This window comes from Opisthorchis viverrini, assembly GCF_000715545.1.
Source record: "Opisthorchis viverrini unplaced genomic scaffold opera_v5_393, whole genome shotgun sequence".
Lineage (NCBI taxonomy): Eukaryota > Metazoa > Platyhelminthes > Trematoda > Opisthorchiida > Opisthorchiidae > Opisthorchis > Opisthorchis viverrini.
The window spans coordinates 12017-29527 of NW_008752053.1; the positions used below are offsets into that span (position 1 = coordinate 12017).

Here is a 17511-nt window from a genome sequence, read left to right on the forward strand (position 1 = left end):
CTACTCCCATCGTTAGCCTTAGTTTATCAGCTCCGCTGAATGCCAATAAATAGTCAACTTTGGATGAAAATTTTCCTGGGAGGTGTTGATGCCTTTGTACTAGAAATCTAAACCAAGGAATATCGTTTGGAGGTGCTAGACTGCAACCTGAATAGGGATCCGTATACTATACAAGGAAAACATAGGTTGCTGAGCAAAAGTTGCGTAAACTACCCATCCTTAAATTATTGTTTTCATACCAAAGGATTTGACGTCAATGATTCGTCGGCTGTAGGATAGCCAATTCTGGTGTTTGGCTGTGACAGCTCAACAGAAAACTCCATCTATACAGAACTGGAGCGATCCTCATCTATTTTGTTTGCACCAATATGGTGAAATTTTGGCAGACAAACTTCCAAATTTTCAACTTCTCAAATATGATTTCCCCGCAATCTGATGGCCAGGACGTTAAGCAAGAACGGGCATTACACGAAACGCACCAAATGAAAAAATGACATAATGTATCTACGGTGACTCACCGCCATTGAAACTAAGCTGGTAAGCTGCGGACCAGTTTTCAGCGGGGGACGACTTGCCAGGAAGCCCTCAGACTTGCACACCTCGGGCTGGAAAGAATGGTACTAAACAGTAGTAGCTTTTTGCCTGGTCCTTCATCCAAAAAATGAAATGAGGATGTTTCGCTAAATTCATTTACGCAGAAGTAAAACTAACTACACAGTTTATCAGCGCTTGTAAGTCTGCCAGTATATTTGCTTTTATTGGTGTAAATTTCATCGTCCTACATTGACGGAACACATTGCCAGTGAGGTTGCTCAATTTCAGCCAACAACTCACGAAGGGTTTGGTTTTTTTGGGCACATCAGTTAGATACAGTTTCTGCGTTTTCTATAGCCTTCTGTTTTACTTTAACACCAAACTGACGAAGTGCATAGGGTGGCCTTTGTACGGCAAGTTCAGGTAAAGAACCTCACATGGAATATTCACATGGAATTCAGCTTAGTCCAAAGTCAGCATTAACTTAATTGGCAAGTGAATATATTTTACCTGTATTGGACCCTGTCCAAACAAACGGTTTTGGACGGGTTTTACTTGAGACCATGGACGTGATACCAAACTTTACGCCCGTTTGACACGCTTTAATGAATGATGGGTTCCTTTAGTTGGTTTCGAATTGCCAACTGTTTCTTCAAACACCATATTTGCTATTATTTTGGCGCAATTCATAGATACGGTCTGTACAAGTGAAAGTAAAACATGCCTGTTGTCCCGGAGGAATTGACTACCAATTGAAAGAACAAATTTAGGCTGGACTTCTGTGGACTGACTGGATAAGTACGGAGCCCTTCAGATATGGCGTGTGAAATACACACGACTTTCTAGGGACCGGAAACAACATACTCATTAATAAAACAGTGATAACTGAGAAAAGATGCAGTGAAGCTCAAGTTGTCGTTGCACATCAGAGCTGTTTGGATAGACGTCGCATAAAACCAATCACTTCTGAGTGATTCTGCTCTCCCGAACGTCTGTTTTCCATTCATTTTCTGATGAGCTTGTCGACAGTCCAAGGAAGATAACCCCATCGTTTGAAGTTGGACTGGTTCTGATTCAGGCCCATAGCAGAATTTTACATTTCTGAGATTCAAGGCACATCTAGGAAGATCCACTATTCTCTTCATAGTTCTGCTTGAGGAGGAAGAAGAGCAGCTTCATTATCACAGTCAATATTGATCAGCATGCTGTACCGAAGAAGCTCTACTCCCACGGATTTGCGGACATTACCATTAGATCGTCAACAACAAAAGTTAAAAAGGAATAGCTCCAGTAGTCTCGCAGGTCTCTAAATGTTTTGAAAAGCGCCGTAGCGTATCGCTTCCGACGGCAACCCTCGGAGCTATCACCAGGGTTTGACGCACAGAGTATGTTCAGTACCAGCGAAAACGCTTTATGCTGTACCAAGAAAAAAAACAATACACGGAGAAGCAATCCCATACTTAATTTTTCAAGTAGATATTTCGTTATATTTATTGGATTCTAAAATTACAAAAATGCACCTCTGTTGAAGAAGCCAATTTTGCAGCTCATGAGTGACAAAAGGCGAAACCCAGCGGTATAGACAGTAACGGTATAATGTTCATCTAACGTGGTGCTCATTGATTATGTCAATTACCAAGGTGACTGAACGGCTGGAACTGTATGGTTTCTGTGACAGCCATCCTCAAATCGTGAAAACATATCTCACAATCGGTTGTTTTATCTGTCCTATCGAGGAATGATATAGAGTTTATCTAGTAAGCGTGATTATGCTACCTTGACGTCGAAGAGCCAGCCAGTGATTCCATGGAAAAGATAGCCTACTCGATTCATGAATATTCCAAGCTTTCTGGAGCTGTCTCCAAAAGCTATTTGTCTAGCTAGATTTGATATGTGAACCTGTCCCCTGTCAGTAACAGATTGGCCTCTAACCACGAAGATGAAGACAACCTTCAGATGACACAAAATGTCGTTTCTCCAGTCCCCAGCGATCACTGGGCAATAGCAATTTTTTGCTGAAATATCTGTTGCTAAGTTGGTTTCTATCCGGCCCGGAAATATCGGTGTATGTATCCTTCCATTCGAGTCACAGGACACAAGTTTATGGATAGTTTTAGCCCAATTCCGTCTGGCAGCCGGTCTTAACAGTAATTTTCAGAAAATTCTTAATTGATGTCGCAAGTTCACCTAGAGGTCTATCAGCTATCGTGTTCACTAAAAGTCACTGCAAATGGATAAGATCGCTTGCAAGGCCATGGTGAACATGATTCCAGCACCTTCCACCTGAATAAATGGCCCCACGCTAGAGGAGCTTCCTGTAGCATCAGTATCGCGAAATTTCGTTGAAATTTCGCGTTTACAGCTGGAAGTACTTCAGCAGTTACAGCGGCATTGTACGCTTGGCTAGCCACGTTCCAGCCAAGACGATATCAGCTTGATACGTCAATTAGGTTATGCAGAGAAATACATGCGAGTAGACCCGTTTCTTTTTGGCCCATTAACAGGTCGGATCCAGTACCACACTATATTTTCTGTTGGTCGCTTCCCTCATATGAGCTCTCAGTTGGCCCACGTTCAAATGAACTTTGTCGGCCATTTTCATTCTTCTAACAGCATTTCTGTCAGCCACCCAATGTTGCTCAATCTACCCGATAACCTGCGGTCATCTGAACAACCATAAGCACCGAGATAATTATCCGTATGTTCATAGAACTTTGGGAGCAACCGTTTCCACTGCCAGAGGTTACCAGTTCGAGTGTAGTCATTTTTCTAACACTCCTAATATGCCTAGGATTCCACCACGTTTGCACTGCTGCCTGCGACGGCATTTTTGAATGATAATGTCCCTACGGTAGGCATCAGTACTATCCGTGCTATCCGTTGGAGCGACGCGGTTGTTGTTCCAGTGATAATGGCTGTGTCACTTCGCATATCTATAACCCATTGTCACAGCTTGGCATCGCCAAAATCAAAGTCCACTACCTTTGGTTTGCTTCAAGGGGTTTTGTAAAATTTGGCGCGTCTGTACAATGCGATTTACATTGAGGCCATAACCTGAACAAACAGAATCCCGCTAATGACTGCCTCACTGAAGCAACCCCCCAAAAACCACCGTGTTTGGTGCATCAGTTTACTAACCAAATAATTATTGTGTTCTCCAAGCTTTTGAAAAACCAACGTCATCCACTGCAACTGGGCGATTGGATGAACGACGATGATGTGAATCTGGCGACCAACTACGGCTTAACTGCCAATTTCACCATAAGAACACGCACTTTGACCTTCATAACAGTGCGCTGGCCCAGATTGGTCAGTTTTTCTTCGTAATGCAGGTAGGCTAAGTTTTGTTCAATAATTAATCACTTCGGGGGATTCGCGCTGGCTCATGCTTGCTAGCTGTGTCCACTGATGACGTAAACACAGTAAGTTACATTGCTGCATGGTCACTTGATGGTATCGGAGACAACCACGCAAGCCACACTCGACTTTGTGATGGCATCGCGACAGTAATTTTGAATTAACACAGTTAACGGTGTTTGGTAGCTCGGCAGGCCAATTAGTGAAAAACTGAATCTTTACGTACCAACCCCTCATCGTTTCTGTAACGATTACGCAAAAGGATCGTTTTGCTACATACATAACAGCACTGCAGTTCTGTTTGGTCTGCCCACCCGATCCTAGGGTATTATACGTAGGACAATGCGGCGTGACAAAGTATTAGGTCGATCAACCACTAGAAAGGTTTGGTGAAGCGAGGCGAATGGCTGAGAGCAGTTTAGTTTCCTGTGGAGTCCGCACAAGCGCTGTTGAGGTTACTATGAACGCTACAACTCAATACCATAGAGGTGACATAGTTGTACCGATGCCCGAAAGAACAGTCGCTACACTGCTAACAGTTGCTTACTCCAAAAAGAAGGTACCAATGAAGATGTCCCTGCTACCGAACGACGGTGAAAGTGGTGAATGGTGTCTCTATTGTCCCCATCTGACCGGTTCATATCGTGCTTGACTACGGTTGCACCGATGAGTTGTCAAAAAATCAGAAACAACTGCCAAAAAGACCCAAAATATGTCGCAAAGATTATATGAAGTGAATTGCCGTGCCTTTTTCGGTGAAGAGCATGAGATGTAAAAAATATACACCCAAATAACTGAATTTCCTCCGAACGTCAGTTCAGGACATGGTTCATTTTTGTATCTATTCTCAAGGAGTAATACTCCTGTCGAGGGAAACTTCTGTCGGCGTTTTCTCAAAGTAGAAGTATTGCGCCATATCGAGAAACCAAAATTTCAAATATCGACTCTCGTAAGCAAATAAGAACAAAGTTTGAAAAACGCAAGACATCTTAGCAGGATTATGTAGACAAATGAAATGTTTTTGACAGATGCATATTTTAAGAACACCCATAATCATTAAACTTCAAGATGATGAACTACAGCCTACTGCATCATCCACTAACATCTTCACATCCTGAAACAAAAACACTACTGTTCCAGAAACGGAAGAATAGTTCCCCAGGAGGAGACATCACAGTGATAAGGAGTTTTGCAACTGGTGAGGATGTCAAAGTTGAATGTCATACAGCAACAGTCGGTATTCCTAACATTCCTGAAACAGTACAATTACACTCAGCCTATGGTGGACATTACTCGATTTAGGCTGTCAATGGTCGGAACAGAAGGTACTTCCAAACACTTAACACTTGTAATTTGTAGTAGTGCTACAGAAGCTACGCAGTAGAACAAAGCCACATATAATAAATGGCTGCTTCCGTAGCTTACGTGATATATCGTTTTGTCATAGTGTTCGACATCTTTACCACGTGTTCATTTCTCTTCAGTACAAAAATAATCCTCTAGCCTTAAAAACAAGCTTGGACGAAAAACAGATAGATACACCTTTCTGTAAACCAGCACGTTCAGTTCTACATATCCGAGTTTACCGGATGCTTGTGCATACACGGCACCTGTCGCTGGAAACATCCGATGGCAGGTCATCAGGTGTGGAAGACGCAAAGATGCTTTATATTACTCGCTCCATGTTCAAGTAACAATTCAGCACCGGATAAAAGTGTTTCCTCACGGAAAGAGCACTATATTCGCAAACTGAAATAAAACTATGATAGTCTGTAAAGTAGAACTTTTGGGAACCTGAATGTGTGTAACCTACCGATGGATCGCCTAACACCAGATACACCTCTGTTTTGAAGTCGCAGGTGTTTTTATACACCTCATGTCTACTGGCCCACACTTGTAGACTGTCTATAGATGTGAGTGTACCTGATGGACTCCACTGGTTGCTTTTTCTCTGCGTACTTTGTATAACAACTACTGCATTTAAGTAATTAGTGAGAAACTTTACACGAAAACTTGTTCACGCTTATGTGATGGATGTCATTGGATTAAAATGCATGCACCATTCCACCAAAGTTGTGTACATTGACCAGAAATTTTGTTTTATTGGCTCCATACACGTTTTTAGCCACGCTTCCTTGTGGTGCAACTTGATGTCTGGCAGGGAAACCCATGTTAGAAGCAAGCATAACTCTGGGAAGAAACCCGATTTTTGGCATCTTGATGGGTAACCAAATCAGGATACAGATCATATGTGAAGAATTAAGAACAATCGATAATTTGTTGTTTTCTCAATAGTTTCTACCCTGTAACCCGATTTACCTTTAAGACCTCTACGCTTACCTTACCTCCACCATGTTCGTTATAACCTACCTCATAATTATTGGTAATCTGCTGTTGCACCCAAAATCGTTGAGCATCTGGTGCGCTGGATACGAAGTTTGGTTGAGGCCGAGGAATGACCATGTCTATTTTTTCTGAATGTACCAGGGCCGGCGATTTTTCCTTTTGTCTTTTACTAAGTTTAAAAGATAGTTTTGGAAATTTGATCGTGTCACTGCATACGTAGGTTTCTTTCTTCGTTCGAAGCTTGCGGGGTCTTAATGTACCCCCATCGCCTTGCGTTTCTCCTGGCTCCACGCGCAGACTGAGCACTCGTTCACGCAACCGGTTGGCATAATCTGTCTGTAGGGCAAAAGTGACAGAATAAGAAATATTGGTGAAACCATGTTCATGCTTATAGCTCAGTGACCAAGTGTATAGCAAATTCATTCGGGCGTGCCTCATTGAAATTTGTTAGCAGATGTAAGAGGTTACAGGTTTTGTCCAGACAACATTGTGCGAGTACAGTGTTCGCAGACACCGCCTCGCGTGGCACTAAACAGCAACTACGCATAAGGACAAAAACCATTGAGAGTTTGAACGGAGCATCCACAGCTACTCGGTCTAGTCAGTGGCAAACTAGAGCGTAGATATACTAGAGGACATGAAGTCGGCGAGCTTTTAGGAAAACAGTTTGTGTTGATGAGTTGCCACAGAATGCGTGCTGTTGTTGGGGAATCGCATCCCGCAGCAGAAGTGTTTGAGGTCCGAAGTATAGAGCCCAACCCGCCAAAATAGAATTCCCCTAACCTGACTGTCGGAGTACGCATGACGAACCAGCCGAGTTGATCTCAACATGAAGATTGAGACCACCGACATCACTCACTTTCAGGGAATTTTACACCCATCTTCACTAATAAGACTATAACAGTACCAGGTTTAGGTTTAACGTGCTAGTACAAGGATACCAAGCAGGTCAGCTGTCAAAAAGCCTCAAAATTTGACCAACTTAGTAGCCTATTTATATGACCTGGTGGAACTTTTGTGTCAAAAGGAAAAGATCAGTCAGGAACCCGCTGATGTTTTTTTCAAATCTCTCCAAAATTTACGAGAATGCTGATGGCGCAAATGAGTAATTCGCAACTTAAAATAGTGGCAAAGAGACGCTTAAGTGAACCACGGCTGAAACTTTCGTTACTGATATTCTTCAATTTTACGTTTTGCACAAGGGCCGCCTTGTGGTCCACTGTTGCAAGTGTTTGATGAATACCATAATTAACATATTCAATCGACTCTCTCAGTGAAACCAAATGGAAATGCAAATGTACGTATTTGGCCGCCTGTCCACGTGGAATACAAGGCCGATGAAAACTCGGGAACTACGCCTGCTTGCTAAGCCCTAAAAAGGGTGGAACAGGTGGTAGGCGATCTGATTGTTCGAGCTACCTGATGAGTCATGTTCTACGTAAAAAAAAATCGAACTTATTTCCACAAAGAACGTGGTCTTCAAATTTTGCCCTTATAAATGTGATTACTCAAGGGCGCACACAAACGCAAGGACGCACACACGCATAGACGCACCGGTGCACATTCGTCCTTTCCCCCTCCTGATATGTCGATTTACGGTCCACAGTATTTCAGTCATTTAGTTTGCCAAAGGGTAAAATTATATATGCAGGTTCATTTACCTCCACAACTGTCGATTTGTTCAAGATTACGTTCGGATTTCTGAACACACTTCAGTTTGCAAACGTGTTCCCACGATTACACAGTAGTGGTTTGGTTGTATAAATTAGTGGTCAAAATCTGGTTCACACCAAGATTTTAGCTGATTTCCAAGTGCTAGGCTCAAACCAGCAGAACTCAAATGACCTACCAGTGACGTCAAATTATAGGCTTTCTTTATCGACTGAAAACTGGCAACTTTTTTCATTACATAGTGATAAGAGTGGACCTCTGTTTTTACCAAAGGTGCCTAAGCAACTTTTCCTGAGTTAACAAAACAAAAAAACTTGGTCATGGCATTCAGTGATATGTACTTCCTCTCGCGATAGAGTCAAACTCGCTTTCTGTTAACAGTGTACTTCAGCGAAAAAATGTCTGCTGTAGGGGACAACTATTACAGAAGAAACTAGTCCCAGCAGATGAAAAACGCAGGGAGGTTTGTCCGTCAACGTTTATTACAAACTCATGGATTGAATTTGTGCCAGTCGATTGACCATAAAGACGTTGAGGTAAAAAAATACAGATATCATGGCAAACTGCACGCCAAGTTAGGGGTGTTTGGCCGAACAAGTCAGTTCAGCACATCTATTACCGAAACAGAAAATACTTCAATGTGTCTGCTTTTCAATGCCGAATACCTCTCAGTGTTTACGTGCTAAAACAACACATTTTGTCTCTCAGTAAGAACGTTTCAGTAGATCAGTAGAAGTCATGCTATGATGTGTCATGTGATGCGCTGTGTGAAACACCTGTTAGGTGACATACTTGGGAAACACCGTAAGTTGCTTTTAACACTGAAAATCTAGCTTATTTGACTACACACCGAAATACTGATCTGAAAATAAGGACATGCATAATGATAAGCTGTATGTGCAGAGTGAGAATGTTTTATGGATCTTCCATCGATATACCGAACGAAACGTATTGATTGGTCACCTGCTGTGTGCGCTAGAAGAACTGCTCACTGTCTTTAACTGGTTTTATTTGAAGATTATTCCACTAGGGTGTTGGAAATTAATCCGTCTTGGTGACGCTCTAGATGAACTTATATAGACAGTGACCCTACCTGAACTGATAAACGTCTGTTATGTCAATCGGCGCACGATCGCTGTTTGACCAACGCATGATTCACTTTGAGCAGCAGCCCAGCTATTTAGGTCAGAAGCAGATCACGGGGACAATCGGAGTACCAGTGAAAATGGTTATTTCACCCGGTGCCGAACAATACCACGGTGAAAGACTACGGTCACAAGCAAGACAAAATATAGTTTGAGCAAATCTAACCACAAAAGCACTGTGGAAGAGCCAGCTTCGCCTAAACAGACTGTATCCATTGGTGGGGCAAGTAGAATTAATTTTCTAAATTTACCGTAAAGTGAGTGACAGAAGCAAATTAAACTGATCAGCTAAGAAGACAGTAGCGGGTGCAGAACGAACGGTGGGTCAATCGTGTGTGGCATTAAACTGTGTAGGTTAGAACAGGGTTGGAATACCGCCTTGTTAGAACAAGAACATATTGTAGAATTTAAGTGTCCTACTGTTTTTGGAGAATTTCGTTCACGTGACCGAAGGTGGTATGCAACTTTGAGTGAGAAGTAAAATTACATCAAGGTGTTAGCTTTGAATAAAAAACGCACGTGGACTTCTTTATGCTTGTGCCCTCAAATGTAGCTTACCCTCCAAGCTTTTTAGTGTCCTGGATGAAGTTATTTTGTTTCAAGATCCCAGATTATCGCCTAGTCCGATAGATTGCTGCTCTGATTCCTCCTCAGCACTGTTTCAAGTTCATACTAACACCAGAAACTCTTCGTTTCCCTCAAACTTAAAATATATGTAAACAATGAAGAACGATCATGTCAATATTTCTTGTGGTCGTTGCTTTGTTAAGCCAGCTATTTGTGCCAACAAGTTGCAGGCATAAAATCAGGGATCCACTTAGCACTCTTCCTCACTTCTGCTTATCGTCAAATCGTTGTCCTTATTTAGGCGAATGAGAGCAGTTTTCTTACTGTAGTAATCATCTTAAGCACAGTGCCAAGGTATCTCATTTTTTATTCAGAGTTGACATAGGAGGTTTTTAAGTTCTGTAAGCGATGAACAAGCACTCGGTATTGAATGGATTCATCAATTGTTGGCTTGCTTACTGAGCTTGGTCAGTGGGTTTCATCACCATTCATGGAAGTACTGTCAGAACGCTGCTGGCTGCGTTGATGATGTCCCCTTGAATAGTGCCGCAACGTTTGAATTTCAGAAAAGACCTTGGCGAACCACCATATAAATGGTAGTAGGAGTTCTCAGGGGATGATAATTACGTCAGCTTCCCCCCGATGGATTTCGATAATTTCAAAACCTTCCCCCAATACAGGCTTCCTCCTTAGACAATAACTGACACCGCAAGCTTTTCGTTTTGGCCTGAAGAAAATTGCCTTCTATAAGGGCACTTTCCATGGGGTGGGGCTTTCCATAGGGTGTTTCAAATGTTCAACATTTACTTTTTGTCATTAACGTATCCTAATGCAACATGACGTGGACGTCAGTCCGCGCCTAATAAGTGGTGTTTTTTCAGCCACCTGAACTTGAGTAAGATTCACTAAACACCATAACCTGTCATAAGGATCATTGTTTATATAATAGCTATGATGGCTGTTAGAATCTCATTAGTGTATAAGTTGTCATCCATCGTTTCATTTTATTTTCCAGCTATGGATCGAAGTCTCAACTGTGAAGCTATCAAATCACTGGCACTGTACGCTTATCTATGACTAACCTATTGACTTGTCCACATCAAGCCGGTTGAGAAAAGATCAATGAATATGGAGAGTTAGCGCAACAGGTGTGCTTTAAAATGTGTCCGGTGAATGCGGGAGTAGGCAGTAGATAGCAAAAAAGGTCGAATGCTCCAGCTATCTGACGGGCGCCGTCCGGTTAAAACGTCCAGCAGACATATTTGGGACTACTCGTATTCTGCTTCAACTTACAGACCTGGGTGATGCCAATGTAGAGAATTCTGGGATGGAGCTGTCCATCTTGAGATTTGTTTCGGGTGGTCGTGTATTACAGTGGGAAAATTCCGTGTTCCCAAGATATCTCCTCAATGAAGATGGTTCCTCTTTTAGAGTTTCCAACAAAAGAATAGTGTGTTTACTTTATCAATCCTGAGTTTCATTGCTCCATGATGCAATGAAACTCAATCCACATCTTTGAGACAGACAAGGAAAACCTACAGAGTTTCAATTTCACCGCGAGACTGTAGGTTGCAGTGCAATGAAGCAAGAAACACCACTGAACAACGGTCCATCTATTAGGGAAAGGAAACAAGTAGTTTTTTCTCGGGTAACTGGTTGCCATTCAAAGCACCAAAGGACTTCTACATCGAGTGATCTTTTGACTCCGGATTTCTTCTGATGAAACTGGTCAAAACTGTGTGCTCCTCATAAACTGTATCATCTTATCCTAAGTGATTTATTTCGACTTTCGCCGGTCATGAACTCACATGCACACTCCTGATTCAAGAATACTAGTGCATTAGGCCATATAGTGGTGAACACGAGGGGTCACGGTAGAGGACCCGTGCAGCAGGTCAGTACGCTTTCTTCGCACGGGCAGTAAAGTGAGCAGTGACTGCGCACACATTAATAAAGAAGGCAAATTTGCTTTCAGATGCCACCTTCTCTTCTTTAGCATGTGCAGTGTAAGTTGCTTACTTGATCGTTATCGGAAAAGTCAAAAACATTCCGTAGCTATTCGGAAAGTAACGAGAGAGTTGAGCAGTAAGGTAAATGTCAGTGCTTGTTTTGTATTAATTTTTGAAGAATTATTGCTGAAATCAATATAATTAGGGGGACTCTGAGTTTTTGAACTATTTTTCTTCTAAAGTTAATAGATAACTCTCTCAGAAGATCGGAATTCGTTCACACTGAGAAATTTCGTTTTTATGGGAGTCTCAAATTTCCTAAATTATAATTGGGTTAACCACAGAAATAATTGGCCTAAGCACTATTCTAAATTTCTCGCCTAGGGTTTTGTCTGTTGAAGTATATCTCGGTCCAGCCGATATTTGATCATGAAATTAGATCACAAGAAATAGGGTGCACACGGTGCTACTTTTTCGTACTTTCTCAAAGTCATCATCTCACGAATCCCTCGAGGTGGTGAAAACCACGATTGTTTGGTCATTGGATGAGCGCCACACCACTCGACCACAGCTAGATGCTCAACAGGGCAGTTAACTACCATTTAGGATAGAGAGTCTTTTAAACTCATGCAGCAACTCCGGTTTTTCGACTGGCTCCTTGGGTGAAGATTTCTAGGTGGGACTGGTCATTCGACTTTACTAAGACAGAGTGGCGGTGGGAAATCGCCCGCTTTGCAGAACTTTTCATCTTGATGGGAGCTTTAATAAGTAAGAGGTCAGAATAACACCAATCGGACGAATGCACTAGATTCCTTACATAAATTGCACCCCACAACATAGTGCACTGCGATGCGCTAAGCACCTACGTTATTTGCTGTTGATCACACTATAAGCTGGAGATATCGCAATCTACATAACTGCCCGGCGCAAATCATGTCCTGCTTGTAATTCCAGATCTGTGGGAAAGACACGGGACGAGTCTCTCCGTGTTATTCCAGGCTCTTTGAATAAAAAAAACCTGGCCAGTTACCTTGTCCAGAACCAACACCGCGTTCATTTGTTTGTGGCTCAGTATTTTATGGTCTCCGGCTCTGTGTCTCGTATAGTTCTCAGGCTTCCTCAAACATTGGGTTCACGTGACTGGCGTCGTGGGGTTAGTTACTGGTCCCAGCAATTGCCCTTTCTTAGTGCAGCGAACAGCTTGTGGAAACGATCTAGGATTATCAGAAGCGTACCCAGAGAAAAGCCGTTTACCAGGAATTTCGCATCTTATATCCAGTGCTCATTGAAGCTTCCCTGTAGGAATATTTTTGCCGAAGATGCGCGTGATTGCCTTCAGTTTGCTCTACGGCGTTACAAAGAAAACAACTAGTCGAATAATGCCAAAAGCATTCAGGAAGACTATAACTGGAAGCATCAATGAGAGAATCCGTGGACTGTGCTTGTACAAACATTATTGACCAGAATTCGTGGTAGCTCACGCTCGTAGGATGATAAACGAGCTTTTGCGATGCGTCCTCAACACAGTAAATAAATCCTGATTTTGATTTTGTTGATAATCATCGTTTCACTCTATTACACCATCTATGGATTCAAAGGCTGTAAAATACTTCCGATTATGTCGAGTTCTAAAAGGTCATTGTTTTTACGGTATACTCACTTTGTTGCTGTTAGACACTATACGTTTGTACACCTTCTTCTTTTACTAGCGGTTTGCAAAGGTTTTACTTAGAACATTGACAGCCATTCGGTGCAGCCCCGAGAATCCTGTTTGGGGATGCATTATCTCTTGAGGTTAAATTCTTAATAAGCCATTTTATCCAGCAGTAAAGGGACACAAAACATAAGGTGTATTGCAAGATCTGTGCTGTAAAGTTTGATTTGAATGAGGAGAAACCATGGTGAAACCATGGAAACCATGGTGATTGCATCCACTACTAATGTTTTTTTCAGGCTATAGCGTTCTGCAGTACAAAGCCCTGTAAAGAAAACACTGCTTTTACAGAAACAGCTACAACCGAATGGTGAAGAAAGGATTCGAGATTACTGGGATTGGGCGTGTGTAAACCTTTCCAGAGACTTACGTGCTTATGTGAGTGAACTACACTTATAATATTTTGATTTCAGGATCGTTATCCACACGTACGCTTATAAGAGGGACTTTGTCAGTTTTAGAAAAACGCAACGAACTTTAATAGAAAATGCTATGCAGACGTGTGGCATTTCACTGTTCGAAAAATAAACCAAGACAAATAACATTTTTGATGCAGGCATGATGGTCATGCACAACCAAAGGATATACTACTGATGCAAATAGTAAGCTGCACGGATAAAAGGTGCGAATCATCTGGGAAGAATCACTTTCAGGAAGAGTTGGCTATTGTCATGCAACATATTGGCAAAAAACATCAAAATGATCTAGATTGGCACAGGCAGCATGCGATCGGATGTAGGAGCAACTCACTACAGAACAAGTTATTCGTTCACCCCTGGGAAACGTTTTTGCTTCACTTCATGCCATCCATAACTTGCACTCATGAAAGTGCTGCGTGCTACGCCCGAACTCTGATTCTGCCGCGCCGGTATATCGTTCCGCCGTCATTCTGGCTAGCCTTGGGACTAAGCGCGCCTCAAATTATGTACCACTAGTCTGAAAGGCTGTTGGGTGGGTAAGTAAACTTGCTTAAATGGTTTAGTCACACACTTCCACCGTATCCTGACTGAAAACACATACCCGAAGAGTTTGTGCCCTCCGTACGTTTGTTGGAGCACGGTACTCGATTCCCATCTGTTGACGTCTGTCCAAACTGGTCGCCAGTGGTCGCACATCTCCGGATACCTTCGAGTGAGCAGGAAGGAATGGGTTGAGTGAATATGATACATTAGAACTCGGGGCTGGGAAGAGCGACTTCTTGTCTGATACTATTTTTGTTGCTTGAGAGCACTTCGTCAGCGTGCATTCACTCCCTATCGTGAGCAATGCCATGATGATGACGTTGAACAACCGAAATGATTCTAGTCCAAATCAGTGTAAAAAAATTGTGAAAAGAAATTTCTCGACGAAATTATCACAGTGCGAACAACAAGCAAAATAATATTCACGTTGAAAGCAAGCGACACATAAGTGGGCTATACGGTAGACAATCTTCCAGTAGTCACAGGAAAGACAAATTTGCGGGTACTGGATCACAAACATATATGCATGCAGTGAGGTGTGTCTGCACCAAAAAGGACATCAGTAAGCCTACCAGTAAAGTGATAGACTTATTCCTAATCGGCCTACATTTCAATGAAGGTCACTTTGTACCGTGCTGCTTGCAATTTTTTCACCTGCTTGGAATAAATATCCACATACCGAGGTACCCATGAGTAGTTAGCTTGTCAATAACTACACAGCTTTTGCTGCACAAACGGGTTTGCTTAGAAGACAAGTTCCCCTTCTTATGATATTTCGTTCTTGGATAAACACCTAGCTTAGAATATAGATACGAGAAATCGACCCATCTGCATCTTTGTTGAAACTGGAATGTAACTACCATCAGACCTTAAAATTGCGTGCATATCCGGCAACCAGCTCTCATGCTGTCTTACCTGACTGCTGGGTGTTCGTGCACCAGTGACTGATCCACGAACGTGTACATTCACTTCACTTCCTGATGGCGTCATTGCATTCACTAGGTTTAGCCGTCTCTGCACTATATCAGATTGGGATAAGCCATCTTCCGAATGATAGGGTTGGTAATCCAAGGGAGACAACGTTGGAGGTGACGTGGGGCGTGGTGGTTTCGGCGATGGATGGCTTCCACTACCACGAAGTACACCAAAATCTGCAGCGTAGTATGGGTGCTGTCTTTGCGTTGGTTGAATCGCCGCTTCCGATGCCGGCGTCCCGGCAATCTGAGAAGCGTTCCAAGAAAACATTTTCCCCTGGGAAGTTGAATGCGGAACATTTAATGTGGATGGCTAAACGTGGACTACGTTTTTCGATTTAGGCACCGGTCGACGATTATTTGATTGTCATGGTTTCAGTTAGTGTGGATGTGCATTGCTTATTCGTCTGATAGGTTAACGTGCCAAAGAGAAGCGACGGGTATAAACTGTGCTACATGGAAAGCTTCAGCTGGTCGTTTGCCGTTGGAGTTCATGGTGGTTTGATTACATGCCAAGAAAGACAGAACTGATAGTGGTCACGTGGTCAACCCAAACGAGTCGTTTCACATCCTTTGCAGACTGCCAGTATCGACCCGAAGGTAGTACTGGACTACAGCCAAAGCAGTCACAATACGTTTGCGAAATCCGGTAATGTTCTGTCAAAAACGATTCGTGCGAGTACTTAGTCTACCTTGGTCATGTTAGTTTTTTCGATGACCTTTGTTGTCAAGATCTAACTCCATAGGAAAACCATATCAAACCTTCGCTGATAGATTCTCAAGTATTTTCAATGTGTTCCTTCGCAGTGCGGCCCTACATTTTAATGACTGGCCACATCTACGCTGTGAATTTTAAGTGAACCTATCTTGTGAATTTAGTGAGTTTTCACCAAATTAATACAATTTCTTTGACTTATCGTAGTTGACTGCGTTCAAAATACTGTTTAAATCAGCTCAGCTACCTTGGCCTTGGGATTCTTTTGGCGAATGCCTGTTACTTGAATCATGTTTTAGGAGAGATGAGGAAACCACGAACCTCGCCTCAAAATATCGCTGGCACTATTGGCCAATTTTGAAATACTATGAAAACAAACCATCACTTCCGGTAGTATTGTATCCATCAAGGGCTAACAAGTGTGCAGTAATGAGTCAGACCGGTTAGGCCTAAGTTGCGGTTATCTGTGCTTGAGTTTTCTTTCTGTTATTCGTTGCAAACAAAGCTGTTACACCGAAATAAATCAACAACTTGCGAAACACCACCAAAGCAAGCACCAAACAAGGGAACGTATTGCAACGAATGAACCAAAAATACAGTAATTGGCATTTGATTGTGACACTGAATGCAAGAAAAGATGTTGACTTGTGCCAACAATTAAATGGATCGGCTGATCAATTAATCGATGATGAGATGAAAGAAAACAGATCAATATAATTTAAATTTGGGAGCCATGAGACCGGTGAGAACAAGTCTATTATTATTATTATTATTATTATTATTATTATTATTATTATTATATTTGGTCACGAGTGCACAAGTATCCGACTATGACGTCCACCTTGAAAACTGAACAACCTAATGAGTTTGGTTTCGGTTGGCATTTCAGAAATAAGTGTGGCAAACAGTACTGTTGTCGTGCGGAAATACTCCACAAAGTCGTAAGTTCATGACGGCCTGACAGCCATACTCTTTACTTTGATTGGAACAAGAAGTTCATCCGGTAATCTGCACTTTGCTTATCAAGGTAACCGACAAGCACCCATCGTTTGAGCTCAGTGATCTGCAAAGAATCAACTTGGTTACCTACACCCCCAAGTGCTGATGGTTGCCGAGACCTACTAGACGGATTTCCGAACCACTCTAATTTGCAAGTCCACAGTCATTTTGACTGATCTTCATGAGAAAAAAGGCACCGCCTATTGTCGGCTTCCATTTGTGGTTGCTACGGTTTCACGTGCAATTCACACAAAACCAACTTTGAACGTTCGTCCTTGCTGTGGTCTTATGTGATGATCAATTTTCAATATCGACAATGCCTTAGCGCTTCTCTTACCTTTGATGAAACAGAGATGGCGCGAAGAGGGGATGGAGCAAACAGTTAAGGTACTATTAAATATATGTGAAACAGATTGCTCCGGCGGTTGCACTATTTACATGATCACATCGGTGCGCGCTGGACCCGGTATGATGACTGGATAACACCATAGATTGCCCGGAACTGCACAGTTGTGTCTTACACCGGTTACTGATGCCTGGTAGTCTGTGTTCATGAGAATGTTCCTCTTTAATTATGG

General features: G+C 42.4%; 1 protein-coding gene across 1 annotated transcript in view; it reads right to left on the reverse strand.

Moving 5' to 3' along the window:
* The window catches only part of T265_10678 (hypothetical protein), a gene marked incomplete at both ends in the record, with an annotated part of 75460 nt that overhangs the window by 4676 nt on the left and 53273 nt on the right, over nucleotides 1-17511 (reverse strand). Inside the window, 4 exons of the mRNA XM_009177132.1 lie at nucleotides 519-605; nucleotides 6262-6573; nucleotides 14304-14408; nucleotides 15161-15496. Of these exons, the coding sequence (XP_009175396.1) occupies nucleotides 519-605; nucleotides 6262-6573; nucleotides 14304-14408; nucleotides 15161-15496 (840 nt within the window). The remainder of the gene's footprint in view (nucleotides 1-518; nucleotides 606-6261; nucleotides 6574-14303; nucleotides 14409-15160; nucleotides 15497-17511) is intronic.